General features: G+C 46.5%; 2 protein-coding genes, 1 long non-coding RNA gene and 1 pseudogene across 3 annotated transcripts in view; all 4 read right to left on the bottom strand.

Moving 5' to 3' along the window:
- The window catches only part of LOC120910620 (zinc finger protein 850-like), a 32,559-nt gene extending 22,524 nt beyond the window's left edge, over positions 1-10,035 (bottom strand). Inside the window, exons 1-4 of the mRNA XM_040322374.1 lie at positions 8,990-10,035; positions 3,383-3,421; positions 2,155-2,290; positions 451-1,662 (exon numbers count right to left, since the gene is read on the bottom strand). Coding sequence (XP_040178308.1) covers positions 451-1,662; positions 2,155-2,290; positions 3,383-3,421; positions 8,990-10,030 — 2,428 coding nt within the window. The 5' untranslated portion in view covers positions 10,031-10,035. The remainder of the gene's footprint in view (positions 1-450; positions 1,663-2,154; positions 2,291-3,382; positions 3,422-8,989) is intronic.
- Positions 3,905-5,331, bottom strand: LOC120909680. Its single transcript, XR_005741341.1, has 3 exons — positions 5,249-5,331; positions 4,361-4,470; positions 3,905-3,943 (listed from the first exon to the last, which is right to left on the bottom strand). It is a non-coding gene; the product is annotated as an uncharacterized LOC120909680 (long non-coding RNA).
- Positions 10,036-16,838: 6,803 nt separating the features above from the next.
- LOC120910619 (mucin-2-like) lies at positions 16,839-17,258 on the bottom strand (the record flags this gene model as incomplete). The annotated part of the gene is made up of 1 exon (XM_040322373.1): positions 16,839-17,258. A coding segment is annotated over one exon (420 nt), but the record flags the coding sequence as incomplete, so codon positions are not given.
- A 154-nt stretch (positions 17,259-17,412) lies between these two features.
- The window catches only part of LOC120910618, a 44,199-nt pseudogene continuing 40,851 nt past the window's right edge, over positions 17,413-20,760 (bottom strand).

Below are 20,760 nucleotides of genomic sequence, written 5' to 3'. Positions count from 1 at the left end.
AGATTGAGATTGTATTTACATTTTTATCAGCTACATATGAAATGTTCCACTTTCGGCCAGCAGGTGGCACTCTCCAAGGAAATGAAGCTGCCTGTGCAGGCTGATGACCATTGAAATTGACAGTCTTGTAATGTAATGTGATCTCCCCTTCTCTCTCATCCATATCTAGAGTCTCTCTCACCAGGATGTCTTCCTATGAAGCTTCTGCAGAAGATCAGGGGAGATCAGACTACACTGCTAGAGGGACCCAACCAGCAGTAATATTGCCGCCTCTCAGAGTAAGCCAGAGAGGACTTTAGGAGGGAAAAAAGAATCTTACTAAAGGCGTCAAAATATTTCTTCCATGATGATGATCAGAGGAGCGTTCAGCCACGTGTTTTCTGAGGTGTATATCTCCCAGTGTGAGATCTCTGGGCATTTTCCGCACTAAGTAGCGACACATCTACTCACCTGTGTGAGACCTACAGTGTTTGTTAAACTCGTACTTGCGTGAAAAACATTTCCCGCACTCAGGACAGGGATGTGGTTTCTCAACTGTGTGAGATTTCAAATGGCTGTTAAGATGGGACTTGAGAGTAAAACATTTCCCGCACTCAGGGCAAGAATACGGCTTCTCCCCCGTGTGAGATCTCTGATGTTTATAAAAACTGGAATTATCTGAAAAACATTTCCCGCACTCAGGACAGGAATACGGCTTCTCCCCCGTGTGAGATCTTTGATGTTTAACGAGGTCTGATTTCTGTAAAAAACCTTTTCCGCACTCAGGACAGGAATACGGCCTTTCACCCGTGTGAATTCTCTGATGTATTTTAAGATAGGAATTTGCTGAAAAATATTTCCCGCACTCAGGGCAGGGATAGGCCTTCTCCCCCGTGTGACTTGTTCGATGTTTTAGAAGGTTGGATTCTTGTGTAAAACATTTTCCACACTCTGAACAGCAATATGGCTTTTCACCCGTGTGAGTCCTCAGATGTGCATGAAGAGTTTGCTTCCGTGAAAAACATTTCCCGCACTCAGGGCAGGAATAGGCCTTCTCATTCGTGTGAATTCTTTGATGTGTTACAAGGACTGATTTTAATCTAAAACATTTTCCACACTCAGGACAGGGATGTGGTTTCTCAACTGTGTGAGATTTCAGATGGCTGTTAAGATGGGACTTGAGAGTAAAACATTTCCCGCACTCAGGGCAAGAATACGGCTTCTCCCCTGTGTGAGATCTCTGATGTTTAACGAGGTATGATTTCTGTGAAAAACATTTTCCGCACTCAGGGCAGGAATACGCCTTCTCACTCGTGTGAGTTATTTGATGTTTCGCACAGTTCGATTTTATTGCAAAGCATTTTCCACACTCAGGACAGCAATATGGCTTCTGCCCTGTGTGAGATCTCTGATGTATGATGAGTAGTGATTTAGAAGGAAAACATTTGCTGCACTCAGAACAGTAAAATGTCTCCTCCCCCTGAATCCCGGCCCCACCCCTCACAGTACGAGGTTGCTCAGAGTCGGAGGGATTCCATGGTCTCTCCACACTGTGAAGTCCTCCATCCATAGTGGAGCTCATTGTCTTTTCTCCTCCACAATCTCCTGTGATGTTCTCATCTTCCATTTTACAAGCTGTAGATAAAGTGAGACGATCCTTTGAGGGTTTCTCCATGGCGTGTCCTGGAAAAATAGAAAAACATCATCAATAGATATGAGAGGGTTAGTTCACTTCCATCAAGATTCCATCTGGATCAGGTAGATATGAGTGAGCAGCTGTTCTCTGTGGAGGTCCCAACCAGCTGGGACTCTTCCCCCATCAAAGAAGCTTTGGTCCTCCTCCCAGATCACTTCTACAATTACACAGCCTTGTCAGAAGAGCGGGGAATTTCTGAAAATTCGCAATTTTGGAATTAACGAATTTGTCAAAATTAGTTAAAAAACGAATTCGGAACCAAATAAATTGCACATGTCTAGTTATCACATCTGTGCTACTGTAACTAGGAGTGACACACAACCGAATACTGCCAGCTGAACCCCAGGACGGGTCTCAGTACAGGGAGGGGACCATCATCAACCTATTATTGGCTAATATCACTCAGCTCCCGCCCTTCTCTGGACCAATCAGTGAGCAGTAACAGAGCAGAGATAAGAGAAGAATATATTATGGGTCACCTGTGCTGATCTCTGTAGGAGTATCCTCCTCTATGAATGTCCTCGTCATTCCAGCCTCCTCCGTATATCGCTGATCATCCCTCACATACGCCTTTTCTACGTCACACTCAGTTTTCATGATCATCCGATCTTCACCCTAAACCAACAGAATGGCAGAAAATAACATCTGTAACATAGAAGTATTTATGATGTGAGATCACATAGAAAATATCATCTTGTAGAGTCCGCACATCATCTCCACATGTCAGAGTGTTCAATCACTTTATGTTCCCGACCCTCAACTCCACCTACCTGATGATGGTGGGGGATGGTGTGACCTTCCTGTGTGGAATCCCGGGAATACAGAGGACGGGGACATCTCTCTGGTGGGTTCCTGGTATTAGGTGGCTCCATCATATCCTTGTGTCCTTCAGAAAGCTCCATCATCACTCCATACTCCTCCTTATATTGTTCATTAACTATACAATCGCTGAAGTTTCCACTCTAAATATATAAATAAATGAATTACAACAAAAAAGCTTGTGTATAAAATATAATGATCAGTGATTCTTATGCCCCGTACACACGACCGGTTTTCCCGTCTGAAAAACTCAGATGAAAGCTTTTTGTTGGGAATCCCGACGGCGTGTATGCCTCATCTGACTTTTTCCCATAGAAAAACTGCCAGAAAAAAAGAGAGCAGGCTCCCCCCCCCCCCCCCCCCATCAGGAAAAAAATCATAGAAAAAAGCATAGAACTTCAATTTGTCGGCTCAACGTAGTCTTTTACGTCACCGCGTTCTTGGCAGTCAAAAGTTCACCGTACTTTTGTTTGACCGTGTATGTGCAAGGCAGGCTTGAGAGGAATTTAGTCGGGAAACTCATCGGGTTTTTTTCCGACGGGAAAACCACTCGTGTGTCAGTCGCATAACTCCTCTACCTGATGATTGTGGGGGATGGTGTGATCTTCCTGTGTAGAATCCCGGGAATACAGAGGACGGGGACATCTCTCTGGTGGGTTTCTGTAGCTGGATGACTCTCCCATGGTGTTCTGGTACAGATCTTTGTGTTCTTTTAGAAACTCCTCCATCACCCCATCCTCATCATCCTCCTCTTTTATCTCTTCTTTAACCTCAACTTTAGGATCTCTCAGGTTTCCACTCTGAATATAGAATAAAATGCCATCAATGGTAACAATGCAGATAATGTACAGATCCTAATGATACTATCAGTGATTGTTCCTCATCTACCTGATGATGGTGGGGGATGGTGTGACCTTCCTGTGTGGAATCCCGGGAATACAGAGGACGGGGACATCTCTCTGGTGGGTTCCCATTACTGGATCCATCTGTAGGAAACACACACACTGACTGAATACATTGTTTCTATGTGTTTATCAGATGATGGGGGATCTAGGTGGAGCCTCCGTACTGCTCTCTCCTTTACAATAAAGTCTCCTCTTACCCGGTGATGTGAGGGGCGGCTGATTCTCCACCATGACGTCCTTGTAGAGATCCTTGTGTCCTTCTAAATACTCCCACTCCTCCATGGAGAAATAGACAGTGACATCCTGACACCTTATAGGAACCTGACACACACAATGATACAGTCACCATCCAGACACACCCCTTGTCTGTTACTGGATAATGTCCCAGAATTCCCAGAATCCTCCTCACCTCTCCTGTCAGCAGCTCCATCATCTTCTTGGTGACTTCTAGAATCTTCTCCATGTTGTGTCTCTCAGGTTTTAGGGAGTCACATGGAGGCACTGTGATGGTCATATGATCACCTGACTTCACAAGAGGAAATCTCTGTATTGGAGAACCAATAGGAATATCATGTTAGAATCCCAGAATCCTCCTCACCTCTCCGGTCAGGTCTGTGTTTTATTAATAGAGATAAGAGTGATGTCATGTGACCTCCCAGAATCCTCATCACCTCTCCGGTCAGGTCTGTGTTTTATTAATAGAGATAAGAGTGATGTCATGTGACCTCCCAGAATCCTCCTCACCTCTCCGGTCAGGTCTGTATTATTAATAGAAATAAGAGTGATGTCATGTGACCTCCCAGAATCCTCCTCACCTCTCCGGTCAGGTCTGTGTTTTATTAATAGAGATAAGAGTGATGTCATGTGACCTCCCAGAATCCTCCTCACCTCTCCGGTCAGGTCTGTGTTTTATTAATAGAGATAAGAGTGATGTCATGTGACCTCCCAGAATCCTCCTCACCTCTCCGGTCAGCAGGTAGATGATCTCCAGGGCGAGGTTTAATATCTTCTCAGTAATGCGAGTCCGGTCCTCCTCCATCCTCACTGGTCATGTGATCTATGCCGTTTTCCCTGTAGACCAATAAATTATTTTTTAAATAAGCATTCTATTTAAGCACATCATTTATCTAAGGCACAAACAAAACGACATCTACAAACAGAGCTCCTGACAGACTGCAGGTGAACCTGTATTTCCCCATCCAGCTTTTTTCTTCCCAGACTGACAACTACTCTGTCCTCCCTGTAATATGTTCCCTCTACCACTCTTTCCACTATAGTGTCTTCTCTTTCTAAACTCTCATTTCTCTACCCATCTTCTCCTCCCCCAAAATATGCCCTTTCTTAACCAATGACACCTCAAATCAACAAATTCACTACTGGCTTATCTCTCGTCTTGACTACTGTAACTCCTTTTCATTGGCCGACCACCGCAGAGCATATCCCCCCTTCAGTCTATCATGAATGCTACCAGACTCATCCACCTTACCAACGGCTCAGTGTCCTTCACCCCTCTTTGCCAATCCCTCCCCTGGCTTCCATTCAGTGTCCTCCACCCCTCTCTACCAATCTATCCACTGGCCTCCATTCAGTGTCCTTCACCCCTCTCCGCCAATCTCAAAATTATATATATATAAACAACCACATAGAAAGTCATCCACAGTTCTGCCCCGAGCTACATCACCAATTTCATCTCAATTTATCACCCAAACCGTCCCCTCCTCCCAAGACCTCCTGCTCTCCATCTCCCTCATAACCTCCTCCCATGCTCAACTCTGAGACTTCTCCAGAGCCTCCCCCATCCTCTAGAACTCCAAATCCTGATCTGCGCAAATAAATACGATTTTATTACCTCCTCCTCTGCTGCCAATGTCGACAATGTCTTCTCTCTATTTCCTGCCGACTCACCTCTCACCTGGAACTTCCTAATTATACCTGACATAACTTCCTGTCATCCATAGAGACTTCCTGTCTGGGTAGAAGTGAGATCACCACCTTGTGGAGCTCAGAGGAACTGCACCCACAAGAAACATCTCATAGTCTGAGCACGGCCTTGTGCCATAGCTCCCAACTGTCCATTAGGGACTGATTGCTGTGCTGAGGATTGGCTGCTAGGAGAGAACATCATCAGCATGGTCCTCCTAGCTTCCCGCCCACTGTTTACATTAGGAATCCTTCTAACTTACAGCCTGCATGTGCAGCAGTGGGCGGGAGTCGGAAGGTGGAGGAGAGCTGAAGTCGGCTCCTACAGTGAAGAAATAGGATTGTACAGGCAAGCGTAAAATGGGCATTAATCTGCACACATACTGCACATGTACAGGAGACTCTGCTGGGGACACTGATAGTGGGGACATCTATGCTGGGGACACTGATAATGGGGACATCTATGCTGGGGACACTGATAATGGGGGCATCTATGCTGGGGACACTGATAATGGGGGCATCAATGCTGGGGACACTGATAATGGGGACATCTATGCTGGGGACACTGATAATGGGGACATCTATGCTGGGGACCCTGATAATGGGGACATCTATGCTGGGAACACTGATAATGGGGGACATCTATGCTGGGAACACTGATAATGGGGACATCTATGCTGGGGACACTGATAATGTGGAAAACTCTGCTGGGGACACTGATAATGGGGGAAACTCTGCTGGGGACACTGATAATGGGGGAAACTGCTGAGGACATTGATAATGGGGGAAACTCTGCTGGGGACACTGATAATGGGGGAAACTCTGCTGGGGACACTGATAATGGGGGAAACTCTGCTGGGGACACTGATAATGGGGGAAACTCTGCTGGGGACACTGATAATGGTGAAAAATATGCTGGGGACACTGATAATGGGGAGACTCTGATGGCGGATACTGATATAATGGGGGAAACTCTGCTGGGGACACTGATAATGGAGGAAACTCTGCTGGGGACACTGATAATGGGGGAAACTCTGCTGGGGACACTGATAATGGGGGAAACTCTGCTGGGGACACTGATAATGGGGGAAACTCTGCTGGGGACACTGATAATGGTGAAAAATATGCTGGGGACACTGATATAATGGGGAGACTCGGATAGCGGATACTGATATAATGGGGGGACTCTGATGGACATAGACATGCAGACGTTTGGTGATGTGGTTGGAGGTGGTGATGGTGATGTGGTTGGAGGTGGTGATGGTGATGTGGATGGAGGTGGTGATGTGGATGGAGGTGGTGATGGTGATGTGGTTGGAGGTGGTGATGGTGATGTGGATGGAGGTGGTGATGGTGATGTGGTTGGAGGTGGTGATGTGGTTGGAGGGGGTGATGGTGATGTGGTTGGAGGTGGTGATGGTGATGTGGATGGAGGTGGTGATGGTGATGTGGATGGAGGTGGTGATGTGGTTGGTGGGGGTGATGGTGATGTGGATGGAGGGGGTGATGTGGATGGAGGTGGTGATGGTGATGTGGATGGAGATGGTGATGTGGTTGGAGGAGGTGATGGTGATGTGGTTGGTGGTGGTGATGGTGAGGTGGTTGGAGGTTGCGATGGTGATGTGGACGAATGTGGTGATGAGGTTGGAGGTGGTGATGTGGATGGAGGTGGTGATGGTGATGTGGTTGGAGGTGGTGATGTGGATGGAGGTGGTGATGGTGATGTGGATGGAGGTGGTGATGTGGATGGAGGTGGTGATGGTGATGTGGATGGAGGTGGTGATGGTGATGTGGATGGAGGTGGTGTTGTGGTTGGAGAAGGTGATGGAGGTGGTGATGTGGTTGGAGGAGGTGATGGTGATGTGGTTGGAGGAGGTGATGGTGATGTGGATGGAGGTTGTGATGGTGATGAGGTTGGAGGTGGTGATGTTGATGAGGCTGGAGTTGGTGATGGTGATGTGGATGGAGGTGGTGATGGTGATGTGGATGGAGGTGGTGATGTGGATGGTGATGTGGTTGGAGGTGGTGATGGTGATTTGGATGGAGGAGGTGATGGTGATGTGGTTGGAGGTGATGGTGATGTGGTTGGACGAGGTGATGGTGATGTGGTTGGAGGAGGTGATGGTGATGTGGTTGGAGGTGGTGATGAGGTTGGAGGTGGTGATGTGGTTGGAGGAGGTGATGTGGATGGAGGTGGTGATGTTGATGAGGTTGGAGGTGGTGATGTGGATGGTGATGTGGATGGTGATGTGGTTGGAGGTGGTGATGGTGATTTGGATGGAGGAGGTGATGGTGATGTGGTTGGAGGTGGTGATGGTGATGTGGTTGGAGGTGGTGATGGTGATGTGGTTGGAGGTGGTGATGTGGATGGAGGTGGTGATGTGGATGGAGGTGGTGATGGTGATGTGGTTGGAGGTGATGATGGTGATGTGGATAGAGGTGGTGATGGTGATGTGGTTGGAGGTGGTGATGGTGATGTGGATGGAGGTGGTGATGTGGATGGAGGTGGTGATGGTGATGTGGTTGGAGGTGGTGATGGTGATGTGGTTGGAGGTGGTGATGATGATGTGGTTGGAGGTGGTGATGGTGATGTGGATGGAGGTGGTGATGGTGCGAAGGAGGAATTACGGGAGGAATGATAGACGGGTCTATGTACTTATCATTGGAGTCTCCTTCAGACGTCCTGAGATCTATGAGAAGGGGCAACCTGGTAAAACAAAACTTCTAAAGACACAAGAGTGAGATTGTATTTACATTTTTATCAGCTACATAAGAAATGTTCCACTTTCAGCCAGCAGGTGGCACTCTCCAAGGAAATTAAGCTGCCTGTGCAGGCTGATGACCATTGAAATTGTCAGTCTTGTAATGTAATGTGATCTCCCCTTCTCTCTCATCCATATCTAGAGTCTCTCTCACCAGGATGTCTTCCTATGAAGCTTCTGCTGAAGATCAGGGGAGATCAGACTACACTGCTAGAGGGACTCAACCACCAGTAATATTCCCTCCTCTCAGAATAAGCCAGAGAGGACTTTAGGTGGGAAAAAATAATCTTACTAAAGGCGTCAAATGTTTCTTCCATGATGAAGATCAGAGGAGCGCTCAGCCACATGTTTTCTGCGGTGTATATTGTTGGGGTGCAGGGGTGGAGTACGACCTCGATGTGACCCCGTTGTTCCTCCTAACTCAGTACAGCGCCGGAGACCACTCTGAACCATTAAATGCACACTGAGACCGATTCAAAGAGTGATCTAAAAATATATCTTTATTCATGGCTTTATATAATATTTCTACAAGCGAAAAGATAATTCAAAAGGTTAACCTGGTCATACATCCGGTGGAAGTGCTAATATGGTCAGAGCATCTCAGAGTACAACAACAAGGTTATATGCAGACATATTTTCATAACAATACACTGAAATGCGTGCCTAATACAGAATCTTGTCTATAAACTCCAAAACAATAAGATAAGCTTTAAAGGTCAATAACAAGCTATGTTCTATAAACAAACGGTTACCGGGATCTGTGTGAGAGAGGAATAATATCTAATAAATAAGTTCTACACAAGATGGATACTTATTTCTAAAATGGAGTCACAATGGCTCATATCCTTTCATATATCTCCCAGTGTGAGATCTCTGGGCATTTTCCGCACTAAGTAGCGACACATCTACTCACCTGTGTGAGACCTACAGTGTTTGTTTAACTCGTACTTGCGTGAAAAACATTTCCCGCACTCAGGACAGGAATACGGCTTCTCCCCCGTGTGAGATCTTTGATGTTTATCAAGGTCTGATTTCTGTAAAAAACTTTTTCCGCACTCAGGACAGGAATACGGCCTTTCACCCGTGTGAATTCTCCGATGTGTTTTAAGATAGGAATTCGCTGAAAAATATTTCCCGCACTCAGGGCAGGGATATGCCTTCTCCCCCGTGTGAGTTCTTTGATGTGTTACAAGCGTTGATTTTAATCTAAAACATTTTCCACACTCAGGGCAGGGAAATGGCTTCTCACCCGTGTGAGATTTCTGATGGGAAATAAGATTGCCCTTCTGTGAAAAAGATTTCCCGCACTCAGGGCAGGAAAATGGCTTCTCACCCGTGTGAGACTTCTGATGGCAAATAAGACTGGCCTTCTGTGAAAAACATTTCCCGCACTCAGGGCAGGGAAATGGCTTCTCACCTGTGTGAGTTCTTTGATGTGTTACAAGGATTGATTTTAAGCTAAAACATTTTTCACACTCAGGACATGGATGTGGTTTCTCACCCGTGTGAGATGTCAGATGATTGTTAAGATTGGACTTTTGAGAAAAGCATTTCCCGCACTCAGGGCAAGAATACGGCTTCTCCCCCCTGTGAGATCTCTGATGTTTAAGAAGTTCATGTTTCTGTGAAAAACATTTCCCACACTCAAGGCAAGAAGACACCTTCTTAATCGTGTGAGATATCTGATGTATGATGAGTAGTGATTTACAAGGAAAACATTTGCTGCACTGAGAACAGTGAAATGTCTCCTCTCCCTGAATCCCGGCCCCACCCCTCACAGTACGGGGTTGCTCGAAATCGGAGGGATTCCATGGTCTATCCACACTGTGAAGTCCTCCATCCATAGTGGAGCTCATTGTCTTTTCTCCTCCACAATCTCCCGTGATGTCCTCATCTTCCATTTTACAAGCTGGAGACAAAGTGAGACGATCCTTTGAGGGTTTCTCCATGGCGTGTCCTGGAAAAATAGAAAAACATCATCAATAGATATGAGAGGGTTAGTTCACTTCCATCAAGATTCCATCTGGATCAGGTAGATATGAGTGAGGAGATGTTCTCTGTGGAGGTCCCAACCAGCTGGGACTCTTCCCCCCATCAAAGAACCTTTGGTCCTCCTCCCAGATCACTTCTACATTTACACAGCCTTGTCAGAAGAGCAGGAACCAATGGGGACTGGGAGGGGCGTGCTCTTTACACAACCACAAGCCTAGGCACTGGGTCATGTGATCTCTGATAAACAAGAGGGTCAAAGTTCAGACTCAAAGACCCTTTACCATAGAACAAGTGACCATAGGACTAGGCTGCTGGTGATATGCAGCACTGGAGGGAGCTTGCAGCAGGATTTTCTCTTCAGAAGATATTGGTTTTAGTGTCAGTCCTTATTTCAGTGAGACGTTTAATACAGTTTTATGGCAACAGACTCGTTTAACTACTCTATTCTACTCTGTCTTTTGCTGCCGTCACTTTTCTATGGTAACATTTTTCTAGAAGTCTGCTGGAAGAAGAGGGATCAACCTAAGAAAGTCTCGATCTGTGTTATCATTAGACACACATTAGTGCACTGCCGCATTTCCCAATTTGAATTTTCGAATTTCCGATTTTTGGAATTTGAATTTTCTAACTTTCTAAATTCGCTAATTCCGAAATTTCCGAATTTTTCAATTTCCGAAGTAAGGAAATTCGAGAAGCCAAAATGTGAAATTTCGGAAATTCGCAATTTTGGAATTAACGAATTTGTCAAAATTAGTTATAAAACAAATTCGGAACCAAATAAATTGCACATGTCTAGTTATCATATCTGTGCTACTGTAACTAGGAGTGACACACAACCTAATACTGCCAGCTGAACCCCAGGACGGGTATCAGTACAGGGAGGGGACCATCATCAACCTATTATTGGCTGATATCACTCAGCTCCCCGCCCTACTCTGGACCAATCAGTGTGCAGTAACAGAGCAGAGATAAGAGAAGAATATATTATGGGTCACCTGTGCTGATCTCTGTAGGAGTGTCCTCCTCTATGAATGTCCTCGTCATTCCAGCCTCCTCCGTATATTGCTGATCATCCCTCACATAAGTCTCTTCTACGTCACACTCAGTTTTTATGATCATCAGATCTTCACCCTAAACCAACAGAATGGCAGAAAATAACATCTGTAACATAGAAGTATTTATGATGTGAGATCACATAGAAAATATCCTCTTGTAGAGTCCACACATCATCTCCACATGTCAGAGTGTTCAATCACTTTATGTTCCCGACCCTCAACTCCACCTACCTGATGATGGTGGGGGATGGTGTGACCTTCCTGTGTGGAATCCCGGGAATACAGAGGACGGGGACATCTCTCTGGAGGGTTTCTGTAGCTGGATGACTCTCCCATGGTGTCCTGGTACAGATATTTGTGTTCTTCCTCCATCACCCCATCCTCATCATCCTCCTCTTTTATCTCTTCTTTAACCTCAACTTTAGAATCTCTCAGGTTTCCACTCTGAATATAGAATAAAAATGACATCAATGCAGATAATGTACAGATCCTAATGATACTATCAGTGATTGTTCCTCATCTACCTGATTAGGATTTGCATAGTTGTGACCTTCCTGTGAGGAATCCCCGGAATAAGGAGGACTTGGACATTTCTCTGGGGGATTTTTGTAGCTGGATGACTCCACCACGGTGTCCTGGTACAGATCTTTGTGTCCATTTGAAAACGCTGACTCCTCCATCACTCCATCCTCATCATCCTCCTCTTTTATCTCTTCTTTAATAATGGCCTGTGTGGAATCCCGGGAATACAGAGGATGGGGACATCTCTCTGGTGGGTTCCCATTACTGGATCCATCTGTAGGAAACACACACACTGACTGAATACATTGTTTCTATGTGTTTATCAGATGATGGGGGATCTAGGTGGAGCCTCCGTACTGCTCTCACCTTTACAATAAAATCTCCTCTTACCCGGTGATGTGAGGGGCGGCTGATTGTCCATCATGACGTCCTTGTAGAGATCCTTGTGTCCTTCTAAATACTCCCACTCCTCCATGGAGAAATAGACAGTGACATGCTGACACCTTATAGGAACCTGACACACACAATGATAAAGTCACCATCCAGACACCTCCCTTGTTTGTTATTGAATAATACAACCCCCCCCCCCCCCTCCCCGTACGTGAATTAGTATGGGATACATAGTACCCCTAGAAATAAAGGCATCCAAACATTTCAGAAGTCTTTGGACTTTTTTTTTTTTTACCAAAAATAGGTAGAAGAATGTGTATCGGCCTAAACTGAGTAAAAAAAATGTTTTTATATATATTTGGGGGATATTTATTATAGCAAAAAGTAAAAAATATTGTATTTGTTTTCAAAATTGTTGCTCTATTTTTGTTTATAGCGCAAAAAATAAAAACCGCCGAGGTGATCAAATGCCACCATAAGAAAGCTCTATTTGTGGGAAAAAAAGGACGCCAATTTTGTTTGGGAGCCACGTCGCACGTCCGCGAAATTGTCAGTTAAAGCCACGCAGTGCCAAATCGCAAAAAAGGGCAAGGTCCTTTAGCTGCATTTTGGTCTGGGTCTTAAGTGGTTAAATAAGCATCCTATTTAAGCACATAATTTTTCACTACTAGCTTATCTCTCGTCTTGACTACTGTAACTCCCTTTCATTGGCCGACCTCTACAGAGACTATCCCCCCCTTCAGTCTATCATGAATGCTACCAGACTCATCCACCTTACCAACCGCTCAGTGTCCTCCACCCCTCTCTACCAATCCCAAAATTATATATATATAAACAACCACATAGAAAGCCATCCACAGTTCTGCCCCGAGCTACATCACCAATTTCATCTCAATTTATCACCCAAACCGTCCCCTCCTCCCAAGACCTCCTGCTCTCTATCTCCCTCATAACCTCCTCCCATGCTCACCTCTGAGACTTCTCCAGAGCCTCCCCCATCCTCTAGAACTCCCAATCCTGATCTGCGAAAATAAATAAGATCTTATTGCCTCCTCTGCTGCCAATGTCTTCTCTCTATTTCCTGCCGACTCACCTCTCACCTGGAACTTCCTAATTATACCTGACATCACTTCCTGTCTTCCATTGAGACTTCCTGAGGGTGAAGGAGGAGGGGGCTGCTGCTGCAGTGAGAGGCAAACAAGTAGTGGGAGAGAAGAGACATTGAGCAGCTGGACAGGACTGGGTGTGAGGAGTTATCATGTGTGCAGGGATGCAGGAAACATCTTCAGCTCTGAGGGGTTCATGCTGGGACCTGTAGTTCTTCACTTTTGGGGGGGGAGTCACATCCCCAAAAGTGAAGGATTACAAGTCCCAGCATGAACCCTGCCCTGATATCGAAGGATGTTTCCTCCTTCCATCCAGGGTGTAATGTGTCATGCCCCGTACACACGACCGAGTTTCTCGGCAGAATTCAGCCAGAAACTCGATCGGAGCTGGATTCTGCCGAGAAACTCGGTCGTCTGTACACTTTTCACCGAGGAAGCCGACGAGGAACTCGTCGGGCCAAATAGAGAACATGTTCTCTATTTCTTAGTTGTTCAATGAGGAAAGTTGGCCCGCCGAGATCCTCGGCGGCTTCAACACAGAACTCGACGTGTTTGGCACGTCGAGTTCCTCGGACGTGTGTACGGGGCCTGAGTGTCCTCTCCTGCCGACCCTTATGTGGAGCAAGCCTCTGCGTGTACTGTGCAGACACACACTCCAGTTTCTTACAAGTCCTGAACTCTGACTGCTGAGGGAGAGCTGACAGGATTTTTAACACCGATGGATCTTTAATGCTGGTCAGTGCTTTGCAATGTTACTTGCCTTAGTTGTACACTGCAGTCTGTCTCAGAGTCTGATGTTTCTTCTGGCTGCCGGCTGGACTCCAGAACATACAAGAGGAGGTGGGTGGAGCTTAACAGAAGGCGCGGAGGAGGAAGTTAAACTATCATCCGCTGTGATAGGTCTCTGCCTCTCTCCTGCTCTGACGTCACTGGTTGCTACACGCCAAGTGGGCGGCAGGTAGCAACCAGTTTAGGCACTGAGCCAGCGGCGGTGAATAAAGTAAAAAGGGGTCTCACTCTCTGTCAGCTAGGGGTCCACCACAGGCTGAGACAGAGAGGATGTATGCAAAGGCTATTTTAGGGGGCATTAGATCGGCCCAGGCCAATTCCGGGACTCTGTATTGTCCCGTAATGAGGGTGCCCGGGACACAAGTATTAATTAAGGGACAATCCCGGGCAATTCGGGACACGTGGTCACCCTAGTGGGTGATGGTGGCTGCGGTGGCACCACAGAGGGGGGTGGAGGCAGGGGGCAATGGAGGCAGGGGGTGTTAGTGGCAGTGGGTGATTGGAGGCAGGGGGTGTTGGTGGCACCGCAGAGGGGGATGGTGGCACCGCAGAGGGTGGGGGATGGAGACAGGGGTTGTTGGCGGCACCGCAGAGAGGGGGATGGAGGCAGGGGGAGATTGGAGGCAGAGGGAGATTGGAGGCAGGGGGAGATTGTGGCACTGCAGAGGGGGGTGAAGGCAGGGGGTGTTGGTGGCAGAGGGGGATGGAGGCAGGGGGTGATGTGACTAAATAATTTGCCCTTATTATATCGAAAATAACAAAAATATTTTTTTTTACCTTAAATCACATTATTTGCCTAGCGTACTTGTTTGTGGCCTAAATACTGAAATTTGAACCTAAAAATGTAATTTAGTAACTTTTGTGAAATGCCAGTAATAACGTGGCAGTGCCAGTAAATTTCGGGTGTCATGCCAGTACATTTCAGCCTGAAACCCGCACACATTATTCAGATCGGGCTGTGGCCCCCCAAGTAACCAAGATAGTCACACACACAAATCTGATGCCATCCAGAAGCTGCAGGTGGCTGCCCAGTGCCCATCCCGACTCCCGCTGCACAGCTCATTGCCCGACTTCTCCTCCTCAGTTCCGCGGCCCGAGCCACCCAACTGCCTGACTGTCTGCAGCCTGGACCAGGGAACGAACACAGACCAGCGCTCAGTCCCTTCCATTAAAGTTTTTATTAAAGAAAAAAAATCAGAGTACAAAATACAGCCATGGTACCCAAGTACCGCACAATAGCACATAATCAAAACATGTCAATACATACTCTGAAAGTAAGCAACTTTTATGTCTTATAACAAAAGAAAGCAAGGGGAAACATCACTAACTAGGATATTACCCGGTACTAGCTAAAACTAAAGAAAAAAGAGGAGAAGAAAAAAAAAGCCAAGCCAAGTCGCCAGGACCCTATTTCTAGTCGCCATGGCGACCGGGATTTGTCGATCCCTGGATGGTGATGTGGTTGGAGGTGGTGATGTGGATGGAGGTGGTGATGGTGATGTGGTTGGAGGTGGTGATGGTGATGTGGTTGGAGGTGGTGATGGTGATGTGGATGGAGGTGGTGATGTGGTTGGAGGTGGTGATGTGATTGGAGGTGGTGATGGTCATGTGGTTGGAGGTGGTGATGGTGATGTGGTTGGAGGTGGTGATGATGATGTGGATGGAGGTGGTGATGGTGATGTGGTTGGAGGTGGTGATGGTGATGTGGATGGAGGTGGTGATGGTGATGTGGATGGAGGTGGTGATGGTGATGTGGTTGGAGGTGGTGATGGTGATGTGGATGGAGGTGGTGATGTGATTGGAGGTGGTGATGTGATTGGAGGTGGTGATGGTGATGTGGATGGAGGTGGTGATGTGATTGGAGGTGGCGATGGTGATGTGGATGGTGGTGGTGATGATGTGGTTGGAGGTGGTGATGGTGATGTGGTTGGAGGTGGTGATGTGGATGGAGGTGTTGATGTGGATGGAGGTGGTGATGGTGATGTGGATGGAGGTGGTGATGTGAATGGAGGTGGTGATGTGGTTGGAGGTGGTGATGGTGATGTGGATGGAGGTGGTGATGTGGTTGGAGGTGGTGACGGTGATGTGGATGGAGGTGGTGATGATGTGGTTGGAGGTGGTGATGGTGATGTGGTTGGAGGTAGTGATGGTGATGTGGATGGAGGTGGTGATGAGGTTGGAGATAGTGATGTGGATGGAGGTGGTGATGTGGTTGGAGGTGGTGATGTGGATGGAGATGGTGATGTGGTTGGAGGTGGTGATGTGGATGGAGGTGGTGATGGTGATGTGGTTGGAGGTGGTGATGGTGATGTGGTTGGAGGTGGTGATGGTGATGTGGATGGAGGTGGTGATGTGGTTGGAGGTGGTGATGTGATTGGAGGTGGTGATGGTCATGTGGTTGGAGGTGGTGATGGTGATGTGGTTGGAGGTGGTGATGATGATGTGGATGGAGGTGGTGATGGTGATGTGGTTGGAGGTGGTGATGGTGATGTGGATGGAGGTGGTGATGGTGATGTGGATGGAGGTGGTGATGGTGATGTGGTTGGAGGTGGTGATGGTGATGTGGATGGAGGTGGTGATGTGGTTGGAGGTGGTGATGTGATTGGAGGTGGTGATGGTGATGTGGATGGAGGTGGTGATGTGATTGGAGGTGGCGATGGTGATGTGGATGGTGGTGGTGATGATGTGGTTGGAGGTGGTGATGGTGATGTGGTTGGAGGTGGTGATGTGGATGGAGGTGGTGATGTGGATGGAGGTGGTGATGTGGTTGGAGGTGGTGATGGTGATGTGGATGGAGGTGGTGATGTGGTTGGAGGTGGTGACGGTGATGTGGATGGAGGTGGTGATGATGTGGTTGGAGGTGGTGATGGTGATGTGGTTGGAGGTAGTGATGGTGATGTGGATGGAGGTGGTGATGAGGTTGGAGATAGTGATGTGGATGGAGGTGGTGATGGTGATGTGGTTGGAGGTGGTGATGTGGATGGAGATGGTGATGTGGTTGGAGGTTGTGATGGTGATGTGGATGGAGGTGGTGATGATGGGGTTGGAGGTGGTGATGTGGTTGGAGGTAGTGATGGTGATGTGGTTGGAGGTGGTGATGATGTGGTTGGAGGTGGTGATGTGGTTGGAGGTGGTGACGGTGATGTGGATGGAGGTGGTGATGGTGATGTGGTTGGAGGCGGTGATGTGGATGGAGGTGGTGATGATGTGGTTGGAGGTGATGGTGATGTGGATGGAGGTGGTGATGTGGTTGGAGGTGGTGATGATGTGGTTGGAGGTGGTGATGATGTGGATGGAGGTGGTGATGTGGTTGGAGGTGATGATGGTGATGTGGATGGAGGTGGTGATGGTGCGGAGGAGGAATTATGGGAGGAATGATAGACGGGTATATGAACTTATCATTGGAGTCTCCTACAGACGTCCTGAGATTTATGAGAAGGGACAACCTGGTAAAACAAAACTTCTAAAGACACAAGATTGAGATTGTATTTACATTTTTATCAGCTACATATGAAATGTTCCACTTCCAGCCAGCAGGTGGCACTCTCCAAGGAAATGAAGCTGCCTGTGCAGGCTGATGACCATTGAAATTGACAGTCTTGTAATCTGATCTCCCCTTCTCTCTCATCCATATCTAGAGTCTCTCTCACCAGGATGTCTTCCTATGAAGCTTCTGCTGAAGATCAGGGGAGATCAGACTACACTGCTAGAGGGACTCAACCACTAGTAATATTCCCTCTCAGAATAAGCCAGAGAGGACTTTAGGAGGGAAAAAATAATCTTACTGAAGGCTTAAAGTGTGAGTGTGAGATCTCTGGGCATCTCTGGGCATTTTCCGCACTAAGTAGCGACACATCTACTCCCCTGTGTGAGACCTACAGTGTTTGTTAAACTGGTACTTGCGTGAAAAACATTTCCCGCACTCAGGACAGGAATACGGCTTCTCCCCCGTGTGAGATCTCTGATGTACATGAAGAGTTTCCTTCCGTGAAAAACATTTCCCGCAATCAGGGCAGGGATACGCCTTCTCCCCCGTGTGAGATCTTTGATGTGTTACAAGGATTGATTTTAATCTAAAACATTTTCCACACTCAGGACAGGGATGTGGTTTCTCAACTGTGTGAGATCTCTGATGTTGAACAAGGTATGATTTCTGTGAAAAACATTTCCCGCACTCAGGGCAAGAATACGGCTTCTCCCCTGTGTGAGATCTCTGATGTTGAACAAGGTATGATTTGTGTGAAAAACATTTCCCGCACTCAGGGCAGGAATATGCCTTCTCACTCGTGTGAATTCTTTGATGTTTTACAAGGTCTGATTTCCCTGCAAAAGATTTTCCACACTCAGGACAGGAAAATGGCTTCTCACCCGCGTGAGACTTCTGATGGGAAATAAGATGAGCCTTCTGTGAAAAACGTTTCCCACACTCAGGGCAGGGAAATGGCTTCTCACCTGTGTGAGTTCTTTGATGTGTTACAAGGACTGATTTTAAGCTAAAACATTTTCCACACTCAGGACAGGGATGTGGTTTCTCACCCGTGTGAGATGTCAGATGATAGTTAAGAGTGGACATTTGAGAAAAGCATTTCCCGCACTCAGGGCAGGAATACGGCTTCTCCCCCGTGTGAGATCTCTGATGTCGAAGAAGTTCATGTTTCTGTAAAAAACATTTCCCACACTCAAGGCAAGAATACGGCTTAACCCCTGTGTGAGATCTTTGATGTCTGACAAGGTGTGATTTATGTGAAAAACATTTCCCGCACTCAGGGCAAGAATACGGCTTCTCCCCTGTGTGAGATCTTTGATGTCTGACAAGGTGTGATTTCTGTGAAAAACATTTCCCGCACTCAGGGCAGGAATACGCCTTCTCACTCGTGTGAATTCTTTGATGTTTTACAAGGCCTGGTTTCCTTGCAAAAGATTTTCCACACTCAGGACAGGAAAATGGCTTTTCGCCCGTGTGAGACTTCTGATGGGAAATAAGACTGGCCTTCTGTGAAAAACATCTCCCGCACTGAGAACAGTGAAATGTCTCCTCCCTCTGAATCCCGGCCCCACCCCTCACAGTACGAGGTTGCTCAGCATCTGAGGGATTCCATGGTCTATCCACACTGGGAAGTCCTCCATCCATAGTGGAGCTCATTGTCTTTTCTCCTCCACAATCTCCTGCGATGTCCTCATCTTCCATTTTACAACCTGGAGATAAAGTGAGACGATCCTTTGAAGGTTTCTCCATGGCGTGTCCTGGAAAAATAGAAAAACTTCATCAATAGATATGAGAGGGTTAGTTCACTTCCATCAAGATTCCATCTGGATCAGGTAGATATGAGTGAAGAGATGTTCTCTGTGGAGGTCCCAACCAGCTGGGACTCCTCCCCCCATCAAAGAACCTTTGGTCCTCCTCCCAAATCACTTCTACATTTACACAGCCTTGTCAGAAGAGCAGGAACCAATGGGGACTGGGAGGGGCGTGCTCTTTACACAACCACAAGCCTAGGCACTGGGTCATGTGATCTCTGATAAACAAGAGGGTCAAAGTTCATAAAGACCCTTTACTATAGAACAAGTGACCATAGGACTAGGCTTCTGGTGATATGCAGCACTGAAGGAAGCTTGCAGCAGGATTTTCTCTTTAGAAGATATTGGTTTTAATGTCAGTCCTTATTTCAGTGAGACGTTTAATACAGTTTTATGGCAACAGACTCGTTTAACTACTCTATTCTACTCTGTCTTCTGCTGCCATCACTTTCTATGGTTACATTTTTCTATAAATCTGCTGGAAGAAGAGGGACCAACCTAAGAAAGTCTCAATCTGTGTTATCATTAGACATGTGCACTGCCGAATTTCCCTATTTTAAATTTTCTAACTTCAAATTTTGAATTTTCAAATCTCCGATTTTCGAATTTGAATTTTCTAACTTTTTAAATTCGCTAATTCCGAAATCTCAGAATTTTTCAATTTCCGAAGTTCGGAAATTCGAAAAGCCAAATATGTGAAATTTCGGAAAATTCGCAATTTCGGAATTAACAAATTTGTCAAAATTAGTTAAAAAACTAATTTGGTACCAAATAAATTGCACATGTCTAGTTATCATATCTGTGCTAATGTGACTAGGAGTGCCACACAACCTAATACTGCCAGCTGAACCCCAGGACGGGTATCAGTACAGGGAGGGGACCATTATCAACCTATTATTGGCTGATATCACTCAGCTCCCGCCCTACTCTGGACCAATCAGTGAGCAGTAACAGAGCAGAGATAAGAGAAGAATATATTATGGGTCACCTGTGCTGATCTCTGTAGGAGTGTCCTCCTCTATGAATGTCCTCGTCATTCCAGCCTCCTCCGTATATTGCTGATCACCCCTCACATACGTCTCTTCTACGTCACACTCAGTTTTCATGATCATCAGATCTTCACCCTAAACCAACAGAGTGGCAGAAAATAACATCTGTAACATAGAAGTATTTATGATGTGAGATCACATAGAAAATATCATCTTGTAGAGTCCACACATCATCTCCACATGTCAGAGTGTTCCATCACTTTATGTTCCCGACCCTCAACTCCACCTACCTGATGATGGTGGGGGATGGTGTGACCTTCCTGTGTGGAGTCCCGGGAACATCTCTCTGGTGGGTTCCTGGTATTAGGTGGCTCCATCATAATGTCCTTGTGTCCTTCAGAAAGCTCCTTCATCACTCCATACTCCTCATCCTCCTCCTTATACTCCTCATTAACTATACAATCGCTGAAGTTTCCACTCTAAATATATAAATAAATGAATTACAACAAAAAAGCTTGGTGTATAAAATAGAATGATA

This window comes from Rana temporaria, chromosome 8 (genome assembly GCF_905171775.1).
Source record: "Rana temporaria chromosome 8, aRanTem1.1, whole genome shotgun sequence".
In the NCBI taxonomy this organism is placed as follows: Eukaryota; Metazoa; Chordata; class Amphibia; order Anura; family Ranidae; genus Rana; species Rana temporaria.
This window is presented reverse-complemented; position numbering and strand designations above follow the sequence as displayed.